The sequence below is a fragment of the Aulonocara stuartgranti genome (assembly GCF_965226115.1).
Source record: "Aulonocara stuartgranti genome assembly, chromosome: 14".
Classification (NCBI taxonomy): domain Eukaryota; kingdom Metazoa; phylum Chordata; class Actinopteri; order Cichliformes; family Cichlidae; genus Aulonocara; species Aulonocara stuartgranti.
In genome coordinates this window covers 9,234,647-9,257,080 of record NC_138950.1, presented here as the reverse complement: position 1 = coordinate 9,257,080, position 22,434 = coordinate 9,234,647, and the positions used below count along the sequence as shown (strand labels likewise).

The 22,434-nt window shown below is 37.9% G+C and overlaps 1 protein-coding gene and 1 long non-coding RNA gene across 9 annotated transcripts; one reads left to right on the top strand and one right to left on the bottom strand.

Annotated features, from left to right (window-relative positions):
• Positions 1–456: 456 nt before the first annotated feature.
• On the bottom strand, positions 457–21,602 carry LOC309688100 (serine/threonine-protein kinase DCLK1-like). 5 transcript variants are annotated; one of them, XM_082503553.1, is made up of 17 exons: positions 21,522–21,602; positions 20,260–20,322; positions 17,851–18,231; positions 17,265–17,611; positions 9,265–9,364; positions 7,862–7,978; positions 7,683–7,777; positions 6,812–6,899; positions 6,376–6,545; positions 5,934–6,053; positions 5,541–5,687; positions 4,875–5,008; positions 4,038–4,115; positions 3,814–3,910; positions 3,627–3,707; positions 3,416–3,529; positions 457–2,089 (listed from the first exon to the last, which is right to left on the bottom strand). In XM_082503553.1, exons 3-17 carry the CDS (start codon positions 18,209–18,211, stop codon positions 1,889–1,891), a joined length of 2,250 nt encoding a protein of 749 aa, XP_082359679.1. In that variant the 5' UTR covers positions 18,212–18,231; positions 20,260–20,322; positions 21,522–21,602; the 3' UTR covers positions 457–1,888. The 5 variants fall into 5 exon arrangements, with proteins under 5 accessions (XP_082359679.1, XP_082359678.1, XP_082359676.1 ...); XM_082503554.1 differs by lacking the exons at positions 20,260–20,322; positions 21,522–21,602 and adding exons at positions 2,640–2,710; positions 18,599–19,370 and having other exon boundaries at positions 1,925–2,089; XM_082503552.1 differs by lacking the exon at positions 21,522–21,602 and having other exon boundaries at positions 20,260–20,485.
• Positions 19,386–21,523, top strand: LOC309688103. Of its 4 annotated transcripts, none has more exons than XR_014270962.1 (6): positions 19,386–19,507; positions 20,073–20,124; positions 20,218–20,294; positions 20,700–20,763; positions 20,873–20,933; positions 21,021–21,523. It is a non-coding gene; the product is annotated as an uncharacterized lncRNA (long non-coding RNA). The 4 variants fall into 4 exon arrangements; XR_014270963.1 differs by having other exon boundaries at positions 19,386–19,729; XR_014270964.1 differs by having other exon boundaries at positions 19,386–19,742.
• Positions 21,603–22,434: the final 832 nt, after the last annotated feature.

Sequence of the window (22,434 nt, the reverse complement as noted above, 5' to 3'; positions counted from 1 at the left end):
GATCCCTTCAATCGAAAAACAAAAGCCCTTTTTACAACAAAGTCAGTTTAACAGCAGTAACTTCACACGACTAAGTATATACAAATCTTAGCTGTGTATGACTACAGTCTGCCTTTACCAAAGTTCATTCATCTAGGCAACACGTATAATGGTAAAAGGAATGGTTTTATATCTGACAAGCACATGTTAAACAGTAGAAGACCAGAACAACTGATTTGGGATGCATATCAGCACACATGCAGATTACAGTTTATGAAAAAGGAAAGAGGACAGTCATAATAATGAATATTTTGTCCCCTGTGAACCAATGCTTGGAGCAATTAGACAAAGCACAGAAAGTCTAGTGACCTAAAATTGCTCAGTCATATTTGATGTGATCACTGAAAGAAACATTCAACAAATTAAATGATGTAATGGAGAGAAATATTAAAATTGCAGATTTTACTGGAAGCACTGTTGTATTACTATTATTTAACTTGGTTCTTATTTCAGTGTGTGAAAATCAACCATGTTGCACCAGTTACCCTCATGTGATAGGGAAGAGTTTGACATTCCAATAATCCCAGCAGCACATTCTCAAATATGCAAGCATTACAAAGGACACACAGCATTTGATAGGTATACTGCCCAAGAGCACAGTATACCCAATTGCACTTAAATCTATATGTGTCAAGGCAAGGCCTTAAAATATGCACCTATTACCAACTACAGCATTGACATTCATATGCACCACAAGTGAACTGCAATCACTCTCACAGATGTGTAACAGAACTATTTAAATAATCACCCTCGAGCACACAGGTAAGCTAAACCATCAGTTAAATATCAGTGGCCCATCTTCTCTTTGAGGAACTACTATGTGGCAAGACAAGAATTGTCGTCATTCTGTTAGGTCCAGGAAATACTTATTTGGCAGCATGTCTGAAGTCCTTTCAAATAACGTGTCAATGGTTTATGCACCACAAAGTCAAGTGCTACAGCACGCTAACTGTTTGCCTTACAGTACAACAGAAGGTTGGCCGATACTGTTAATATTAACAAGCTGAAATCAGATATGTACCGATCATTTACTGAATGTAATTTAATATTTAAAGGCTAAGGTTTCGGTTTCAAAAAGCTTTACTTCCTGTAGGATACAATATTAACCAGCAGAGGGCTCCAAAGTACTACAATGAACCAGTCCTTGCCGCTTGATAGGGCCTAAACAGCTTGTTGGCTTTTTGGAGGGGAAGGGGAAACAACATGCATCTCGTGATTTTCTGTAATTTATAGAATTATCACAGAAGCCTACACAAAATAAAAGCTTTAAAAAAAAAAAAAAATCAGCATTCAATGTTAGTGGATGTCTTTGTTGGAAAATTCTTAAGAGAGTTGTTCAGGCTCAACAATGCAGATTTGCAGCTTACATTTAGGGGAAATAGAAAAATACTGAAACCTGACTACTGATGTTTGTTTTCATAGCTCTGAAGTCCAAGAGCCAGCTAAAGTCTGTGCAGAGGAGAGCCCAACCTCTGGAAGTTAGCCAATTAGGACAGAGTGAGCTCATCCTTGAAGAGACGTTAGCAAATACAGCCTGTTACAAATCGAGGTTTTAATGGGTGAACTGAGAGCCTGCATTATTAGAATATTTTGAACTTTAAATGATACAAAGATGTGCCATTTGAACTTGGGCATAAAAATATAAACCTCCAGATCCAGACTAGACTTCTCTCTTAAATGCATTCAAGAATTGAAATAAAGGTAACATGACATTTTGGGGGTCGGGGGGTAAAACAGGTAAGGGTAATTATTCAGTCTGTGAAAGCTCAAGTCAACAGACTAGACCCATCAAACCCTCTGCCTCTTTTTTCACAGAGGAATGGATGGCACTGTCACTCCAGGAAGGCTTTTAGAATGGAGAAGTGGGTGAACGGACAGTGTCAGCCGAACTTGGAGAATAGTCTTCGGACTCTGAAGTGACCTCAGCAGGGGAAAGGCCACGGTTTGCGCTGTGGGAGGGGCTGGCACGGATACCATGAGGGAGGTGGGCCTTTACATCCTGGTGGCGTCTTCGTCGGAAAACTTGCTTCTCTTTATCAAGTGGCGTGGTCTGAGAGAGGGTGACACAGCAGCAATTGTTAGCGTATCTAGAGAGCCAGATTAATGAGGATTGGCATCCACTCACTGAGGCATGAGGTACATTTTAGATGAGCCAGTGTCATCATGCACTTGTATGTGAAAAGCTGCATTTCCCTTGCAAGTTTTTCCTCTATGTGAAAAAAAATGACTTCATCTTCTCTAAGGCAAGAAGAGGCAATAAGATCCACCACTTTATGTTGCCAACACTTCTAGAAAGAAAAAAAATGTTTTTATCTTGGAAAATAAAAATGAAGTAGCACAGTTTATAAAAACAAAAAAAAAAAACAACTCTCAAACAACCTTTTTAAATGCAAAATAAGTCGATGGCAAGGGAAACTGTGCAGCTACCTGCTACAGCCCAAATGAGATGATGTAAGGTGATAAAGTGAAGGATATGATGAGGCATGAAAAGGGATCCACTGATGGGCAATATGTCAAACCCTTGGGAGATGGGAAATGGAGACTGCCAGCACTTTGCCATGAAAGCACTCACTTTATTTAAGCACTATGCTGTGTCATACCTTATCCAGTACAAAGGATGCTGGTAGCGGTCCAAAGACCCTGACTTCTTGATGGTTAAGTCCTGGTCCAGCTGAGCAGAGAGAGATGAGCGCAACTCAGAGGATCACTATGAACTCAAAGCATCACTTACCGGATTAGGAACACATCTCTACACTCCTGTTATTATTATTATTGATAAGATACTCGCAGATAGAAGTCATGTCACTAAACTGAAAATGGTTTCAAAATAAAAGACTGTATACAGGAAATGTAGAGCAATGCAGATCCTCCTTAATAACAATGCTCACTTCGAAAACAAGTTATTTATCTTTCAAATCCAGCTTGTATTTGCAAATATTTCAAATTAAAATATCATCTCCTAAAACCTCGTAATGGTCAACTATGTTACTTCTAAGCTTTTCTAACAAGAGTGCTGACAGTCCAGCTAAAAGTAGGATGAGAGGGCAGAGCAAACAAAGGAAAATCTAGCAGTAAGATGCAGATGGATGAAGTGATGACTGACAGAAAAAAGCAGGGAGGTTGCAGATTTAAAAACATCAGAGGACAATCGTTTACCTGTTTTACAAAAGCAGCAATTTTAGTTCCAACTTAAAATGACATCCAAGGCATAAAAATAAAAAGCTTCTGCATGTGTGAGTTGTATGAGGCACATTATGGCTCAAAGCTGAAAAGTCCTTCATTGCCAAAGCATGCTAATAAGCAGAAAGCCCAAATGTAATCTACCGTTGCACACCGACATGCAGTGTCAGTGTGGAGAGTGCAGAGCAGTGCTTACTGTGATCACGGACACTCCAGCTGTAGTGCTGTTGACCTTCACTCTGGTGTTAAAGTGCTTCCTGATCTTCCCAGCCACTGGCAGCTGGTGTTCTTTCTTTGACACACCATCATCCTGATAAATATAAAGAGCCATACTTCAGCAACTCTACTTTTCTCAACGTCACTGGTATCGATGCAGATTCTGGTGAAAGGACTGACGACACACTTACATTGACCCACGAGTGATCAAGGACTTGTACAGCTGTATATCTTTTATCCTCTGCTACCTGCAGCATCCCAGTGATCAGAGCCTAAACAGAGATTTGTTAGCCACAAAAATTCATAATAACATACTGAGGGTGTCTCGGGTGTTTCACATGGCTCGTGATCACAGCAGGACCACTTTCAGATACAAACCTTGGCTGAGTCTGACACATTGTCCCAGTGTGGTGCAGGAAATTCAAGCTGGCCCCTCAAAATCTGTTCAAAAAGCGCCTCCTGATCTTCACCACTCCTGTATACAGTTAAATTATAAAGCTAAGTTGCTCTATAGGCACTATTAGTCTACATGCGACACCTTAAAAATGTATGGAAATAATGTGTAACGCTTAAAGTAAACCTCCAAATACAGGAGCACATACCCACGGAAGGGAGGGAATCCACACAGCAGTATGTAAGTGATGACACCTGCTGCCCAAATGTCAACCTTTAGTCCATATCTATAATATGAATATGAACACAACACATAAAGGACACTTGACGCAGAAAAACAACACTCTTGCATCTTGATGCATGCTCAATCATCCAGGTAAGTAAATCTCCAAAAGTTGATTCTGTTCATCTGGACGTAGCGTTTTCAGTGGGAGAAACGTTTCATCACTCATCCAAGTGACTTCTTCAGTCTCAGCAGACTGCAGGTTTCCCCAATCTTATAAACAGTACATTTGCATAACTAGCACCACTGAAGGAACAATGGGCTGGGAGACCAGTTCCTTCATCATAATTATGCAAATTCTCATGACCATTGATCAACAACCACTGATCAAAGACCACTGATCAATGGCCATGAGTACCATTCACAGAGAGTTGGGGAATGGCTGCAATCACAGCATTGTAAGATGGTGAAAGATGTACCCTTAGGCCCCCTCCTCGATTCAGAGATGGTCTTTCCCTTTTCACATAAATGGCTTCCTTGACTCCGCGCTCAAACCAGCGTCCCTCCCTGTCCAGGATGTTTACATCCTCATCATTGAAATCGAGGAGGGGGTCTAAGGGTACATCTTTTGCCATCTTACAATGCTGCAATTGCAGCCATTCCCCAACTCCCTATGAATGGTACTAACTGAATGGTACTCACTGAAAACGCTACGTCCAGATGAACAGAATCAACTTTTGGAGAACACTCTTGCATTTTTTTTTTATGGTCTTGATAATGGTGCTGCAGATGACTGGACTGGATAATGTAATTACTGATTTACCCCATTTCAGCAACAATCTCTGGTGCTACATAGGTGGGTGTGCCACACACAGTATAAAGGGGCCCGTTGACAACAGTAGCCAAGCCAAAGTCTCCTAACTTCAGAGATTTACTCCCATCATTGTGCTCATATACCTGGACAAGATACAGAAAAGGGACAGTGGGATATACTGGATGAAAAGGTCACCAATAGTCAATCTGATTAGTAAAACTTTGATTTCATTATTGAGCCATTTTTCTTTTTTTATTAGTGCAGTAATTTCAGGCAAAATTAACTACAAAAAAATTCCATTGACTGCAAACACGGATGGTCTGCACAGAAAACTGACTTTTGGTTTGATCGTGAAATGAATCTTATTCAACAAGCAGTAATACTAAAAAAGTGAATGTGTAGTTTTAAGACCAACAATAATTTTTGGTCTAGAGAAGAAATTTGAGTATATTTGATCATCGTTAAATTACCAAAGAACTGTGTAATTTAATTAACTTATTTACCTATGCACCATTTATTATTGGTAGTTTTAAATCCAAGCTCTTATGTATATATATGTACAGATTCTGAGGAAAAAACAATGACACGGAAACGGGGCTAATAGGGAAAGTGGATATTTTACAATGCAAAGCGATTCCCCACCCATACAGATGCTCTGTGCAGAGTCGTACTTACCAACAGATTTTCTGGTTTTATGTCCCTGTGGACAATATTGAGACTGTGCAGGTACTTGATAGCACTTGCCAGGTTGAACAGCATAGAACTGGCATCGCGCTCAGTGTATTTGTTAGAAGATGTAATGGCATCAAAGAGATCACCCCCCTGGAGAAAGAGTGTTTGAAATGTGAAAGAGGCCCAGTTGCTAAATTTATAACAGTCTGACGCAGATAAATGGTTGATAAAATTTTCTTTTTAACTGAAGTAAATTAATTCAACTATAAACCAGTCTATGACAGCAAAAAGAATGCATTACATATTAAATGTTTTTGATAACTTATTTGAATTTTATCTTGTGACATCGAAGGTTTCAATTTCTTCGTTTAAAAAATAAAAATAAAAAATCAGTACCTTAACTAACTCCATTACAAGATAGAGCTCGTTTTGTGTGTCCATTTCCTCAATCAAAAGAACTATGTTGGGATGTTTCACACGCCGAAGGATTGATACTTCACTCTGTATCATGTGCTCCTGGGTGACAAAGAAAACAATCTGTACACTGTAGCCAGAATCCTTTACACACAATATATGAGATTTGTTTTGTAATTTTAGAGAAGTAATAGAAAACAGTTTTCAAAAGAGAACTCTAAACTAGGATCATTTGATGCTGTGATTTAAACAAAAAAGAAAACAAAACCAACCAGAACCAAATATTTTTGCTTCCAGCATTATAGCAACCCCTGCTCACCAATGACTTAAAAAAATGACTCAGCAACAGTTGAACTTCAACTTTATGAACATTGGAAATTTGATGGTGTAAAAGCTGAATTCAGCAGGTGCAGAGCAGGCTCACCTTTCCCCTGCACTTATCTTTGCTGATGATCTTGAGCGCATACTCCCTTCCAGTGGATCTCTCCACACACTCTCGGACCACAGCAAAGTTTCCATCCCCTAAAGTCCTTCCCACTTTGTACCTCTCTGCTATGGAGGCAGGGATTGAAGAGTACTCATCCATTGGCTCAGCTGTGAAAAAAATAAAATGAAATAAAATACACTCTATAATAGGTAAAGCATTATATAGTAGTTTAAATGTTGTTTGCAAACTGTTTTTTGTTTGTTTGTTTAAAATTAGTTTATGTCTTGTGTCGTCTTGATGCATGCTCAATCATCCAGGTAAGTAAATCTCCAAAAGTTGATTCTGTTCATCTGGACGTAGCGTTTTGTGGGAGAAACGTTTCTCCAGATGAACAGAATCAACTTTTGGAGATTTGTCTTGTGTCCTTTCTGACCTTCGCTGCTCGGCCCATCGCCTTCATCCATTGAGCTGCATACTTTGGTAGACGCCAAGGAGAGTGAAGAACCACTGTGTTGAGATCCCTGAAAAAGAAGAGACAGCTATGGAGTGAGAATAAAAAGAAACAAATTTCAGAAGGGGAGCAAAGCTTATAAAAATGTGATTACAGCCAGATTACACAAAGCTTGTTTGTTCCACTCTGCTAGCCTTCAGCATGTAGATAGCAATGAACCAAGCATGGTGAAACCTTACAGAAATCATTGTACCAGCACAAAGACTACCAAGTGATTCTACACAGAAAGAAAATGACATGCAAAAACTTCACGACAGTAACAATAGCTACCTGAGCCAGAATTATGAATAAGTGACACCAGTATCACTGATACCTGGATTTTAAATGAGAAATGAGAGACTGTGCACTCTCCTGATCCATGATCAGATATGTCAGAATCGCTGCTGCTTCAGTGAAGATTATGTTTCATTCACAAATTGCTGAAAAGTTGCTAGTTAGCCAGCAGCATTGATTACATGGGCTTTTAATTCACTAGCGTGTTTGTTTAATCTCTTAATTGCTTCATTGTGACAAGGGTTCCCTGAGTTCATGTCAGAGTTTTCTCCACAGGGTTTAAGCTCACTTAAGCATTTTGGATTTTTTCCCCATTTCACTGATAAATCTTTATGATTCAAACGCTGACTCACACATTTTTTGGAACTACAAGGATGGTGATAAACTTCTGTTCCATGTCAGTGCAAAACCTGTTGAAGCACTTAAAGTTCTGTCTAATTAAATGAAAAACTTCTTAAAATTCTTCAATCTTGGCACAACACAAATCATTACTTCATTATTTCATTTTTGTTTTTTTTACCTGTCGTCTTCTGAGGCTAGCTGGACTGGTTGGAGAGGGGCTTGGAGACTTTCCAGAACGAGGTGTGGACAGCTGACTGCCTGCAGTGCCATTAGCTTTTAGGATAAGATAAAGATTAAATACTGTAGCATAAACCAAGTTCACAAGACGTGAACGACAGATCACATGCACACTCTTACCTGAACCGGCAGATGAGGGAGACTTGCTCCTGCGGGGCATTCCACCACTTCTTGGGGAAGAGCGACCATGTACTGAGGGCAGCCGCCCATATGATGCAGACTTTGTTACCCTGCATTCTGAAAAGAAATAAAACAAGCAAAATAAAAGGTGTGGACTGTTCCAGCATCATTATGGCAGAGTAATAAATGATCAGCTTTATGTGTGGCATACTGACCTTTTGTCTTTCTTTCGGCTTCTCTGGCATTATTAAATGCTAAATGGACTGGTTCTTATATTGTGTTTTTCTACTGAGTACGCAAAGTACTTTACACAATGTGTTGCGTTCACCTATTCACACAATCACTTTTTCTATGCTTAAGTGCTTTCTATCTACCACTGACACTCTGGATGCATCAGAGAGCATCTTGGGGTTACGATCTGAGCTACAACTGTTCTCTTTTTTTTTTTTTCTTTTTTTGGGCCTATCAGTATAAACCAAGTAATGACATCAACTGCCTACCAACAAGCACGCACTGTAACTAATGTAGATCTCATTTATATCATTATCATACAATTTGAAACAAAGAAAGATTTTATGACCAAATGAACAGAGATTATTGGTCTGTGGCTGGATGAGTACAAGACACCATACACCACTTTGATTCGGGTGCATGAGGGTTGGAGGATGGGTGCTAATTTATCTGATGAGCTGGTGAACCTTTTTGTGCTGAGGATAGGACGATACTCTCAAACCAACTACAAGTCTTTGGAAGATACTTTCTGTAAACAGTGGTACAGAAAGACATCCACAGCATGTGCCAAAATCTTTATGCGGGACAAAGATTCACTACATCAGTCCAGTAAGCACAGGTTTTGGAGCAGTGTACAGCATACTACCATCCAGAAAATATATATACATTTTTTTCTTCCCCCAAAAAAAGCTTTGCCTATTTTAGCAAGCCAATTCTTCGTGGTTTGTAGGGAAGAGTCCATGCTGCAGACTGTCCTGCTTGAAGTCTAGATATGTTACATGTTAAAATATTTTACGCATAATTAAGCATAATTAAATGAAAAATATCAGGCAGGAGACTTCAAACTGTGAAGCAGCTGAAGTTTTATCTGAACAAGAAAAATGTGAAATCCTCCTTCAGAGCTAGAGAAAGAGGTGATGCAATAGAGTGGTGGGCATGCTCATGATCCACATTTATTTAGTTTCTTTCTTTCTTTCATTCAAAGCACATTTCACAAAAATATAGTTTTTTTCCTCATTTGAAAATCATTTAATCATCATCATCATCATCATCATATTTAGTATTACTATTAAATATAGGGTTCACATGTTTTTTAAATGACTGCACAGCAACTTAAGGTGAACAACATATAAAACACGGGAAATTGGTGCAAGCCTCATAACTACACTTACCACTTTCATCCAAGTTGAAGTCGTCTTGATAGCGGAACTTTTCGGGACCACAAGCAATGAATATATCATCTTCCCCAAAAAAGTCCTGAAGGGAGGTGACCTGAGAAAAATAATGTCTGTCAGCTTTAGTTCAATAAGTCTGAAATGCATTCACTCTCAACTGATACTATACATAATCTGGAAATAAGATGATGTGTTAACATCTTGAAATATTGTATACATACTATAACAGACAAAGCATTTTTTTCAGACAAAGACATGCAAATCAAGTAAAAATGAGTATATTACTGTTTCTTCTGCTTGTTTTTTTTTTCCAAACTGAGGCAAATGAGATTCAATGCGTCAGTGTACGATATCATAGCAACATGACACATCAATGCTAAGTGAAGGATTCAACATATTGAACAAAAATGTCATAAAAATTCAGGTTGCACAGTGGTTGGCACTACAGTCTCACAGCAAAAGGTATGTAGGTCTGAACCCTGGCAACATGCAGTTAGCATGCAGTTAGCATGTATTGAGCTTTAATTTCAAGAATTTCAAGATTTCCTGGTAAAAAGGTCTCTTCAATAAATAATTCACATTTCAATATGTGTCACATTTGTGCAAAGAATATAGCAGTTTGTTTACAGCAAATGGTGTATAATGGCTTTTAAACTTTAATAGGATTTATAACATTTGGATAATCATGTTAAATGGAGTATATAAAACATGTGCTAGTAAAGAAAGAACTTTATTGATCACAATGCTGGATTTAAGGATGCCAGGCTTGAATAAATGCTTATTGTGATCTAAGCACAAATAAAAAAAATTAATGGTACAGCATGTATAGCATATAAATAAAAGAATTAACCTCTTTCTACTCTTGTGACAGCCCAGCTGCACTTTAATGTCTTCAGGGTAACCATTAAGAAAAGAAAAGCTCCTTTTAAACCTGTTAGATTTTATTCAGTGGAGACCACGACAATGGTGTCTGTCTTCCATTAAATCGTCATCTCTAGTGGGCGATTAAGTTAATTGCCCTCTGTTACTGCAGATTATATTTTGTAAAATCACGTTAGAAAATGTTTAACAGTAGCTATTTATTCAGAGATCCAATCGCAACAACACACAGTGGTCAGGCTGTTTCTGAAAAAGCAGCATTTCCACAATGTACTTTACTTAGTTTAAACTTTGGATAAAATAACATAGTAACCAAGTAACCATCACTGTAAAAAACAACAGAAGTGTAAATTATAATCATTTCTGCTTTTCTATAAACAAGAACTGTATGGCTAGGTGGGTGCTGGTGTTTGCATTTATAGAAAAGTCTATCTTAATGGTTATATAGCAGTCTCATGAATAAATAAAGATAGACACAGATGACTCTTCGGCTAATAAGAGTGTGCAAGAGAAAGTAGAGCTTCAGTTTTAATTTCCTCTCCATAAGGTTCAGCCTTTAATCCTTATTGTTTAACTGACCTATAGTATTATAGATATCAGTTAGAATACAAAGGCATGCTTTCCACAACATCACATATATTGTTAAGAACTGCATGTTTGCCACTGTGATCACCTCTAGGATTCTCCTGCTATCCCTCTCCAATGTGCCTATTGGACTGGGGTTGGCTGGATGACCCACGCTTACACATGGTGTGGTCATCGATGAAAGCTCCCTCCTTCCTGCAGCCTGTCTGACAGGCTCATTGGGTTTGTTTATTTTGGTTTAAAAACACACCCATCCATAAATGCTTTCCACTACTAACTTTCTACACTTGCATACACAAACACACATTCTGCTACGTTGTTTATGATTTTATGCATATATTCTTCTTTGTTGTTGTCTCCCATTCTTTTTCAACCTATAAACTGAACTGTGACCTTGATGACCAAGGAAATGGCTCTCTTATGTACACAAGAAAACTGACAGCAACAAATGACACAAAAAACAAGACACTGACTTGCAACAGTAAATCTAACTTTATATTAAATTACAACTTCCAAAAAAAAAAAAAAAAACAAAAAAAAAAAAAAAAAAAACCCTAAATGGGATCAGAAAGCAATTATATTGCATTCCTTTTTTTTTTTTTTTTTGCAAAATCCAGCACACCCTTTTTCTTTTCTTTAAAAATTCAAACCCACACATGACAGACTGTAACAAGCCAAGATGATGGGGAAACACACTTTAGTCAACAAAATATGCATAACCATAATTTGGATATGATTTCAAGTAGTCCAGTGAGGAACAAGTTCAACATATACAGATTGAGTTTTCGAATGCAAAACAAAATGTGCCAAATGTTGGTATCCATTAATCAAGAACGATAAGCTTATCAGGAGCCTAAAAAGATTTTAGAGGCGAGATAGACTGTTTGCTTTAGTATATTAACACCACTACTGAATTACCTTATCATGTTATCACCTTTTTTCTGATGGATCAATATTCTGGTCTCCACTGCACTGATCTTAGATCACAATAATATAAAAAAAAACAAAAAAAAAAACAAAAACAGAACAGTCAGGCTGGCTATACCAGTAACCTTTAAAACATTCAAAGGTCATTCAGTCAAGAATTGTTAAAAGGAATATCAGACACATGGGGCTGAGGAGAGGGGTTGCTAAATAAGAACCTTTTCTCTGCATCACTGATGTCCCCTACCCCCAATTCTACCCCCTCCTCCTCCTAAAAGGAAATCCCACAGGGAGGAGCTGCACAGCAGTTACCAAGGAGACCAGACAAAAATCACAGCTTAGTTTAAGACAATGAGAAGGCTACTTTGACACCCACTATCAGATCCTATCTGGAGCTCTTAATGGTGCAAACTGCAGATAACACAAAAGCAGCATAGCCTCATTTAGAGAGAATGACGAAGCATATTGTTAGGATGTTGTTAAGAATTCAAATTTCCACCTTGTTAATCCCAATCTCTCTCTGTGAATTGTCTTGGAATCAAAAACATTGAAAAGGTTAAAGGTAAATTATTATTATTCTTATTATTCTTATTATGAGATAGTGGAGTCTGAATGTTTAAAAATATGATACCTACCAAGGGCTAAAAACCTTTTACAGATCCAATTAATGATATATGCACTCTCAATAATAACAGCAGTGTTCACACATATACATATACATATACATATATATACGTATGTATATACATATATGTATATACATATATATATGTATATACGTATATACATATATGTATATACATATACACATATATACACATGTATATATATACACATATATATACATATATATATATATATATATATACATATATATATATATATATATATATATATATATATATATATATATACATATATATATACATATATACATATATATATACATACATATATATATATATATATATATATATATATATATATATATATATATATATATATATATATATATATATATATATATATATATATATATATATACATATACATATACATATATATATATATATATACACATATACACATATATGTATATACATATATGTATATACATATATATACATATACATATATACACATATATGTATATACATATATATATACACATATATATATATATATATATATACATATACACACACACACACACACACACAATATTCATATACAAAAGATTTATAACGTTATAAAAGAACATGAAAAAAATATGTTGATCAATGATTTCGCTACGCCTAAAAGTTACCTCTTATTTCAGAGTTCTGTAGTTCCACCAAAGTACTTTGAATTTAGAATTCTCAAGCTTGTGATGAAGCCAAATAACAGAGGCAACTGTGAATGTGATGCTTCATATTGATTATTTTTGCCTTCAGGCTCTGTGACACAGCAACTCCATTAAACCTACCATTCGCATAGAAAGCGCACGTATACTTTTCACAATTCAGGAGCATCCTAGGGAAGTATTGATTTCCAGGGTTTTATCTATGATTTCCGCAAGTGCTGCACCTGACATCCATTCCAGAAATAAATAACAATGGATATATGCATGCTATAGAAGCCTATTGATTTAAGCCATAGAAAAGATCACATAAAGGAACACAATTGTGTAACACAAAGCATGCACAGGTGGAGCTTCCCAGGACACTAAAGCTTCTTCTGAAGTGTGAGAGTGAAAGCAGGAGCCAGTCATCTAGCATGCCAGAAAGAAACATGACTCATCTTTATCTCCACTTGGCAAATGGTTCTTGTTCTATTTTGCATGAGCTTCCTTTATATGCAGTCTGTTGTACAAATGCCCAAATCAGTTCTGCTGCAGAAACAGCAGCGACTTAACAGGGGCTGCTCCAAAAACATTGAAGGAAACTAAGTTTCTACACTTAGCTCTTAGAAGTGTTTCAAAACCAAAAAACACCCCCAAAAACATTTATAATAACCAGCCAAGATAATAACCACGCCCTGCAAATATTTTTGGTATAATGAGAGCATGCAAAAAAGTCTATATAATAACGGACAGATGATCAATATTATCACCTAAACTTTTAAAATATTCAAGAATAGTTTCACTGCAACATCACACACAAGTTACTGTAAAGATTTTCTTTACACAGCTCAGGATGTTCACATGCTGTAAAGCTTCTTTTGAATTCCACACCAGAAAATTCCACCGAGTGCAACGGGTAGGTTGAAGGGATAATGCAATGACGAAGTTCATCCAGCATGTAATCCATCACAATTGAGCACAGTTTGTATGAAGATCCATTAGGTGATCACTGTGTGCAGGTTTCACTAAAATCTGACCAATACTTGAGGAGGAATAGCGAGTTTTAACTGTGGCTGGACAGCTGCCTCGCTATGGCATGAGGTCATCAGTCCTTTGGCTGGATGAGCTAAAAATCATATCTACCAAATGAAGTGGCACATGAAGGCACTTCTTTGTACAGCCAGACTACAGAAAGTGGGAGGAAAGTGAGGCACTCTTCCATTTTGTTCATCTTTTTGCACATCGAATTTGAGAAGGCTGCAGAGCAACTAAAACCATTTAGTCATTTTATTTATTGAATCAATAAACAAAGTGAGATTTTCCTAAGACAGTGAGATGAGAGTTACAGCCAGGATCCATAGAGCAGACGTGACATTTGTGGTATGAGTAGAAACCAAAGAGATTAATTGTGGGCAAATCCAGACCAGAAAACGGCAGAGTCAAAGTCAACTTAAAGGAATGAATTAGAAAAACATTATGTTAGCTTCAGCTCTCTTGTACACAGAGCACCATAAATTCCAACCACATCCACTGTGTATCTGATTGGCAAAGCATGAATGGACCATTTAATCACATCCTCTCATACATAACTTTAGAAAGGAGGCGTAAGCCTCTGCTTTCATGCACTGATGTGAAGCTAGACTATCCTCGGGTGGCTGTTGACATCTATTTGAACAAGAAGTGTTGACTTTAGCATGAAGAGAACTTAGCACTGTGCATAATACAGTTATAGTGCGGAGCCACATCCATTTGAGCAGGGATGGGAACATCATGATCGAGTCCCCTCAGACCTACTCAGTCTTAGAAATACTCTTTGCTCCATCTGACGAATAATATCAGGGGTCATAACAGGCCATGTCCCTATAGATAAGTCCCACTGTGTTGGTCTTATCTGTGGAGCATGCATCTCTCCATCACTTTTCTCTGTGCATTACAGTGTCTTGGAGTGTCTTTATTGTGGCTAAGTCCTTACTGATTTTATTTTCTCTATGTATTTAGACACACATTGCATGGCAGTGCACCATTACAGAGTGACTCAGCAGTATGTAGGATCACCGGCGTCAAGCACAGCCACCCGCCAAGCTGATCCACAAATAGAACCATGAATCATGAGTCAAAGACAACTAAGGATAAAACAACAAATCACAGGAATGCCACTGCTAATTTACCAGCAGACCCAAAAAAGAAATGCATAACAATCAATTACAGCCGTTTAAATTTAATCTGTACTTAATTCTTACTGGAAAACAATGTATTTAAAAATAAATTGTCACATTTTTCTTTTCTTTTTTTTAAAACTGTCAGCAAAAGCCTGTCTAAGAACCCCTCCCCCCCAGAAAGCAGGTCATTTACCAAAAGGTTAAACACCCGTGAAAACAGGTCTCTTAATGCCAATGGGTGTTTATTTGGCCATCTGGTGGCACAACAGGGCAAAAAGTCACAAAACCAGAGAAATGAAGGCACTACCAAGCACACAAGCAGCTTATTATTGGAGATACAGTTAACAAAATCCAGAAGCAGATACAAAAGGCAGTTAGAGACGGTGAGAGGACCATAAAAAATAAATCTGAATTTCCTACTTTTTCCATAGAGTGGGATTCTACTTTTAATTAATTGCAGTATCATTGTGCTTTTTGCTAAACAAATCTCTATTCCTAAAACAACAGAGGATATTCCGAAGGCAGATTTGTTTGTTAGTGTGAAAAACTCCAACTGTTCCTTCTACATACACAAAGGATGCTTTCCTGGGATTACACCTTAGCCATGTGCTCCATCTTGCCGCCGTGTGTAATAATAAGGCTGACAGACTGAGCACTGCATCTGTGAGCCTTTTCACAATACACCTACAGTCCTGACATCAGTACTGCACCGCTCTGCCGCAGAGGCTGTTCCTTAGCAACCAGCTCAGGAAACCATTTTACCATAGAGACCATCACAGCGGGGGAAAAAAAAAAAAAAGTCAGAGGGATACTAATACAGAGTGCCCTAACTATTTGTGCAATGTTTAGACAGTTCGTAGTGTAGGTGGTACTTGCATGCTGTCCAGCCATGTCAGCCCTACATATAAAACTGATAGTCACTTATGACTCCCATAATTTCCAAGCAAAGGTTAATATAATTAGTCTACATATACAGTGTAGTTATCAATGTATAAATAATAACAGTCCAGAGTATTTAGAGCATATAGTCGAAGCAAGAATACAAGAAGCTTTATAATTAAGTCTCAAGTCGCTGATCAGATTGCATGTTTTGTACAAACTCACTTACACTTAATAGTGTGTTACTGTTAGTAGGAATATGAGATTGAGTCCTAGAAACCTATTTCTCATAATACATTTTACACATATTCCCAGATGACTCTGAACCTGCTGGGCTCTCTTGTTGGGTAAGGAAGCAATTCTCAGGGACAAGACTGAAGAACAGACCACACAGCCTCTGATGTCAGATGCATAACTCCAAATCTTTTAAGCCTCCTGCAAATGTCTACCAAGTGCGGTTCATTGCAATGTTCTAAAATCAAACTTAAGATGTAACACAGCACCACAAATGGGAATTCAGCATGGCAACACCAGAATACCTGTCTCCAAAACCACTTACAAGGGCTGAGGAGGCATGATCCCATTTTACTTTGACTTCTCTTCTAAAGAAGCATCCTTCCACCCTTCCCACTTGTGACCAATTATATGTTTAAGTGGTGGAGAAGCTTAAGATAAAGCAATTGCACTCTTGTAGGTACCGGGCTCTTACTGCATGGTTGTTCTTCCTGCTTTGCCTTTGTCCGTGATTTTCAAATAAAAACATTTGGTGTTAAGAGCTTTAGTTTGAAATAGGGAAATGTGAAGGTAAATAACATCTCTTCTTTTAAACTTTTCAAATTTATTGTATCAAAAGCGCTGCTTGTTACATGAATGTGCACATAGCTTCACTAATGGCAAGCACAAACACACTTGTGTAAATACAAACAGAAGATCATCAGGCACTTATGTAACTTGTCCTGAATGGCACAGTTGTGAGACGTATACTTAATGCTTCCTCTGAGTAAGGACAGCACTGAAAGTCACTTCATACTTTAAACACCTTTAGCTGTAGTGACAAACGTGCTTACTGTGGGAAAATAAAATCCCATTATATTTGCAACTTTTTGGTGATGCCTGAGATTCCCAAAGTCACTACCTAATGCGAATGCTTTCCTATTTGAACCCCACTTGGAAATATGTTGTTGCTGGTACTAGAAGTCTTTGAAATGAACAAACCGATAACTCTGCAGAAACAACAATTTAACACCTACCGCCTTCCCATCAACGGTATAAAGCCTTTTGACGACTCCAGAGTCTAACTTGATGGCATCTGTGATGTCGGTCATGACTTGCTCAAAGGAGTGTGCAGTCTTCTTGTTGAGCAAGATCCGTACAGCCTTGCGAGGTTTTACTCCACTGCGGACAATCGTCACCAGTTTGGGCTTGATGAAGTCCTTGGTCTCCCTGGTTTCTGGAGATCCAGCCTTGCCACTACCAAGGGAAGAAGGGTCACGGACAGACACAGCAGTCTTAGGACCAACTGACCAGTTAGGATTTACATTCTTTGTGTAGTCCACCTTCTTGTATGGCTCTATAGACGCACAAACATAGCTCTCTCCTGGAGGAAAAAAACAACAAGACAACAGATTTTCTCAGCCCATTAGCAATGCTAACACAAACATAGCATATAAAAAAAAAAAAGCATAGGTTGTGTCAGAGCAGAAGAATTTAAGGGTTTTTGTTTTTATCTCCTATTTTAGTGTCATTTCCATCATATTTTATTTTACTAGATAACTATTTTACTTAATAGAAGCCAAATCTAAGGCAGGCTTAAAACTGTTTAGAAACAATGCTCACCTTCCACCAGCTGGTCCATGCTGGTGATCCTTATTGACCCATCAATCGTGTATATGGTCCGTACTCCTTGGGGTAAGTTGACATTATCTGACAGACATCTTGTAAGGTCAGCCAAGAGTGCCTCAAGAGACCTAAATCTGTCCTGAGAAATGGCATACACAATCCCCTTGAAGTATCGGTCTCCATTGCGGTAGAAACGGATCTTCTTGGCCTTCTTTTCTGAGCTTAGTGCTTGCAGTGTCCTGGTTCTGTACAGGCTGCAGTGAGCGCTGTGAGTGGGACTGGGGAGCCCATTCCCTCTCGAGCCCCTTCGGGTGTATCTTTGAGCCTTGTCCCGCTCATCAAAGTGTTCCAGCTCCATGTCTGTGCTGTGCTATTATACTGAATAATATGAGGAAAGAACATGCTTGCAATCTGAATACCATTTTAACTTATAACATATTACACCAATTACGTTCCCTTTAAGTCTAGTGGCTTATACAACCTGCTTCAGCACTGGCACAAGCCTTGATGCTGCAACTGCTGCTCATACACACATTATGAAGTAGCATGTCACACCCATTTCATGTTCTCTGGAGTGTCTCAATTTAAATATATAAAATTCACATGCATTTACTGTGGATAATATATGGACAGTAACAGTCTCTTGTGGGATTCTGGCTAAAAGCTTATTGAAAGGTAAACCTTAAAAATACAAAAGGAAGGAAACGGTAATCAGCAGGATCTTCTAGTTTCTGTGCAATCTTACCTCTGAGGTGAAGACGGATGTAATCAAACGCTTCCAGGCGAAACGTGTCTCAGATCTTTTATTTATTGGATACCTTGTATGAACCATGCGTCCCTTTGTTGCCCTGTGATGGTGCTCTGCTTCCCTGCCGTGTGTCTACTCTGCTGTGTACTCACATGCAGATTGGAGGCAGGGCTGTAGCCGGTGTCCTCCACCCTCCCTTACTCCTCTTCCATTGCAGTGATTTACCGGACCGCTCTGCTGTCAGCCTTCCTCGTGCACGCTGCTGCCGGGGCGCGTTCTCGCACGTATTAATAAAATGCGCGTTCGTGTTGACCTGCTTTAGTAACACTATTAGGGATGATTAGAATCAAAAACTACTAATCCTCGTTAAGTTTTACCCGTTAGTTCGCAATAAAAAAAACCCTAAGTTTTATTTTAACTTCCAGGTGTAGTTGGCCTGCAGGTTTATTTCACTAAAGTAACAATAAAATGGTGACTTTCCCAATTTAAGCTACCTTATGGTATATCTTACAGACATTTTTAAACAAAACGGCAAAAGAAATAACTTACTATTAGTGTTTCTTTAAGTAATTAACCAACCATTTGCACTGAATTAACAAAGAAAACTCGAATCAAACCGTAAGTTTAGATTCTAGCAAGTGTTTTAGCTCGTTTAAACGGTTACTATCGTTGAAAATAAGTAATAAAATTCACGCATGCGCTAACAACGTAGACAGCAGGTATGGCGGTAATAATGCACTGCAGTTGTGTGTAACGGGAGAAGCTTACACAGGTGTTGGTAATGTGAGAAATTAACAAGTTCATTTGGACCTGCTCCTGAAATGCGCCTGAGGGGCTGATTAATGTCGCCTTTAACAGGGAAACTAAAAGCACAACTTAAGAATGAGAAAAACGACCAACTAACGAGTAATTTGCTTTAAAAAAAAAAAAATCATTAGTATATATTTATAGGCTGACAGCTTGTGTTAATAATACATTTTTGGACATCTTGGATTTATATTTGTCAGCATTTTTTTTTTCTCAATTTAAACCTGATGCCAAGAATCACATTACTGTGTGGCTTTTGTCCAAGAGCTGAAAACATAACTTTGTTATTCTCTAACTTTGGAAGATTATTGGCAAACAAAAGTGCGCTCATCAGGTTATACAACTAAAAGGTTCTAAATATAATTAACAACTTGTGACTTGCTACAAAATTTACTAACTTTTCTTGCCTAAGAGTTTTGTCCAGGCTTTAAGTAGCACGCTACTTTCTTGTTCTTTATTCCAGTTTTACTCCGTGATTTAAAATGTTTATTCATGCATTAAATGTATGTATGGTGCTGTGGTTACAAAGTCTATACAAAGCTTAACTTTCTAATGCTCCTTACAAAGGTTTCTATTTAAAATAAGGAAGTAACTCCAGCCTTTAGAACAGCACCTTGACAGTGTATGCTAACAGTACATTAACCTTTGGTTGCACTTCTTTCAGACAAACTCAGGAGCCAAAAACTGCAGTCATATAAATCTTCAGCACCTGAGCAGTAAGGGAAAAAGTCATTTTGATGTGTTCTTAAAAGTTTCTGAATACATTGTCATTGTGTGTTATGACATTCAGAGATATTTTTTCTCCTCAGGCTTGAGGATGAGATAAAAAAAAAAAAAAAAAAAGAACCTACCACGGAGAAGTGTTACCCTTCTTCTTCACAGAAAAGTGAGTTCCAGACTTCAATCAGTCATTGCTGCAAAGAACAGAGGCGGAGGTTAGACTTTCACAATTCCAGGGTGTGCTATCAGAGCAACCAAAAACTCTTCCTTGGCCATTTCCTGTATGGTTTCACATCACCACCGTAACTGTAACTTCTTTACTGCACATATTGACATGTTCCCAGGCTTCAAATCAGAACATCTTGTCAACACTTGTGTGGTCTTCTGCCCTTTGTCAACGGTCAGTTAGACATAGCAGACACACTAGAGCTCACCGCGAATTATATAAGCTATTTGAAAGAGACTCTTCCCTTAGGTATTCTGTCTAAACTAAGTCTAATGCATCCTGATATCAATATTATAAGTAAATGTTATGATCATTTTAATGTTCTTTTTTTTTTTCCTTTCCCAGGTTGAGTGGTTGAGATGAATTCCAGCATTTTCTGGAAAAGCATACAGAGATCACAAAAGAAAAGGTACACAATCCAAATAAGAGTTTTGAACACTCAGATGATTTATTTTTAACTCGCTAAATGGTAAGAATACCAAGCTGACTGTCTGGTTTTTGTTTTTTTTTTCTAACAGAAAAACGATCAGGCTTAAAAAAGAATGCTTCAGAGGACAAAGCCGGCTGTTAAAACGTCAAGTGAGGAATTGTTTTTCTTAAAAAAAAAAAAAAAAAAAAATCTCTTTGGTACATTGTTGTATTTGTTAACATACTGCTAAATTTCAGATCGTGTCTCACGATGCCCTCAGAAAGACCTCTGTAAAGAAGTAAATCAGCCATCTATCACAACAAATAGTCCTCTGACGATGGATGAAACACTTCCTCGAGCGCGCAGCCTGACCACAGCACATGCCCCGCCAATATTGTTGGATAAATCGACTGTTCCCCGAGGACAAATGCTGCCAGTGTGCCAGGATCAATTTCTCTCTGCCTCATTTCAATTTGTGGAAAATAACTGGATAAATTCAGCCACCGCATTTATGAATGCAACTTCATGTGCTTTCACATCAGCAGATATCAGCCACACTTTTTTACCCAGCTCATCTTCAAGCCATATGTTATGGGATGCTGCTTCTCACCAGGTGGATCCTGTTACTTTCCTATCAGGTCATTGTGGCCAAGCCTATACCCCACCTGAAAAAACTGAAGTGTGTTACACTGACTTACCTCAGGTTAGCCAACCTGACATTGTATCAGTAGATTTTACAAGCCAACTAGTTATCTCACCATGTAAACTTCAAAGGGAACCTTCAAGCTCTGATGACGTCACTCTTGCAGTTTCAGAAGCTTTGTGCGATTCAAGACTTTTCCCAGACAGTGCCAACTGCAGTAGCCTTTTAACAGACAGTCAGTGTGATGTGGTTAGTCCATTTTGGCTCGATTTGCTTTTGGATAGCAGTAGTAACTTGTGCTTCCCTGATCCTAATCTTGTAGATTTTGTCCTTTCCCCTGAAACGGGTCCTGATTAAGTACAAAGTTACTGCAACTTTGCAGTTTGAAATGACCAGCTAGTAGAGAGACGGCTGTATTTTTTTTTCTTTCCTTTTTATTTTAATTTGTGTATAAAAGATGTTTAGACCGCATATACAGAAAGTTTCGAAATGATTAGCTTATAGCAACACCATGAGGTATTTATGCAGTTCGGTCTGCAGACTTCATTAAACGTGTTTTGCCAATATTTGATAAAAATGTTTGCATTTTTCCCCCTGCATTGTCAGACTGATGCAGATGACATTTCTTTTCATATTGAGTAACATCTTTAATTTTTCAGTGCATCATTGTAGGAATTATAGTAAAGATGAGTCATAATTTCCACTAGAAACCTCAAAGCATTTAATCTTGAAATATAAAACCGACGAACACAGGCAAAATGCTGCATTTGCAATTATTACAATTTGCTTTTCCCTCTCCAGCGAGTACATTAAAAATGAGATGCTAAACAAACAACTGGACTGGATACCTATGTGAAGTTTGAGTAAAGATATGGCATCTTATCAGTTGAAAAATCTTTATAAGCTGCTGAAATAAATGGAATAATTTATGTACTGAATGTAAATATTCAATATGTGTAAGTCTTAAGCCCCCTAAATTTTTTTTTTTTTTGGCAAAATGAGAAATGATACAGTAATCAGTGAAATGT

What these genes read in the sequence shown, in the direction of transcription:
- LOC309688100 (XM_082503553.1), bottom strand. Translation starts at nt 18,211, where the DNA reads ATGGAGCTGGAACACTTTGATGAGCGGGACAAGGCTCAAAGATACACC. An exon ending in ATGTGTCAGACTCAGCCAAG is followed by an intron (nt 3,708 to 3,813) that starts GTTTGTATCTGA and finishes ATCTCTGTTTAG; the next exon opens with GCTCTGATCACTGGGATGCT. An exon ending in CTGGAGTGTCCGTGATCACA is followed by an intron (nt 2,090 to 3,415) that starts GTAAGCACTGCT and finishes ACCCTCTCTCAG; the next exon opens with ACCACGCCACTTGATAAAGA.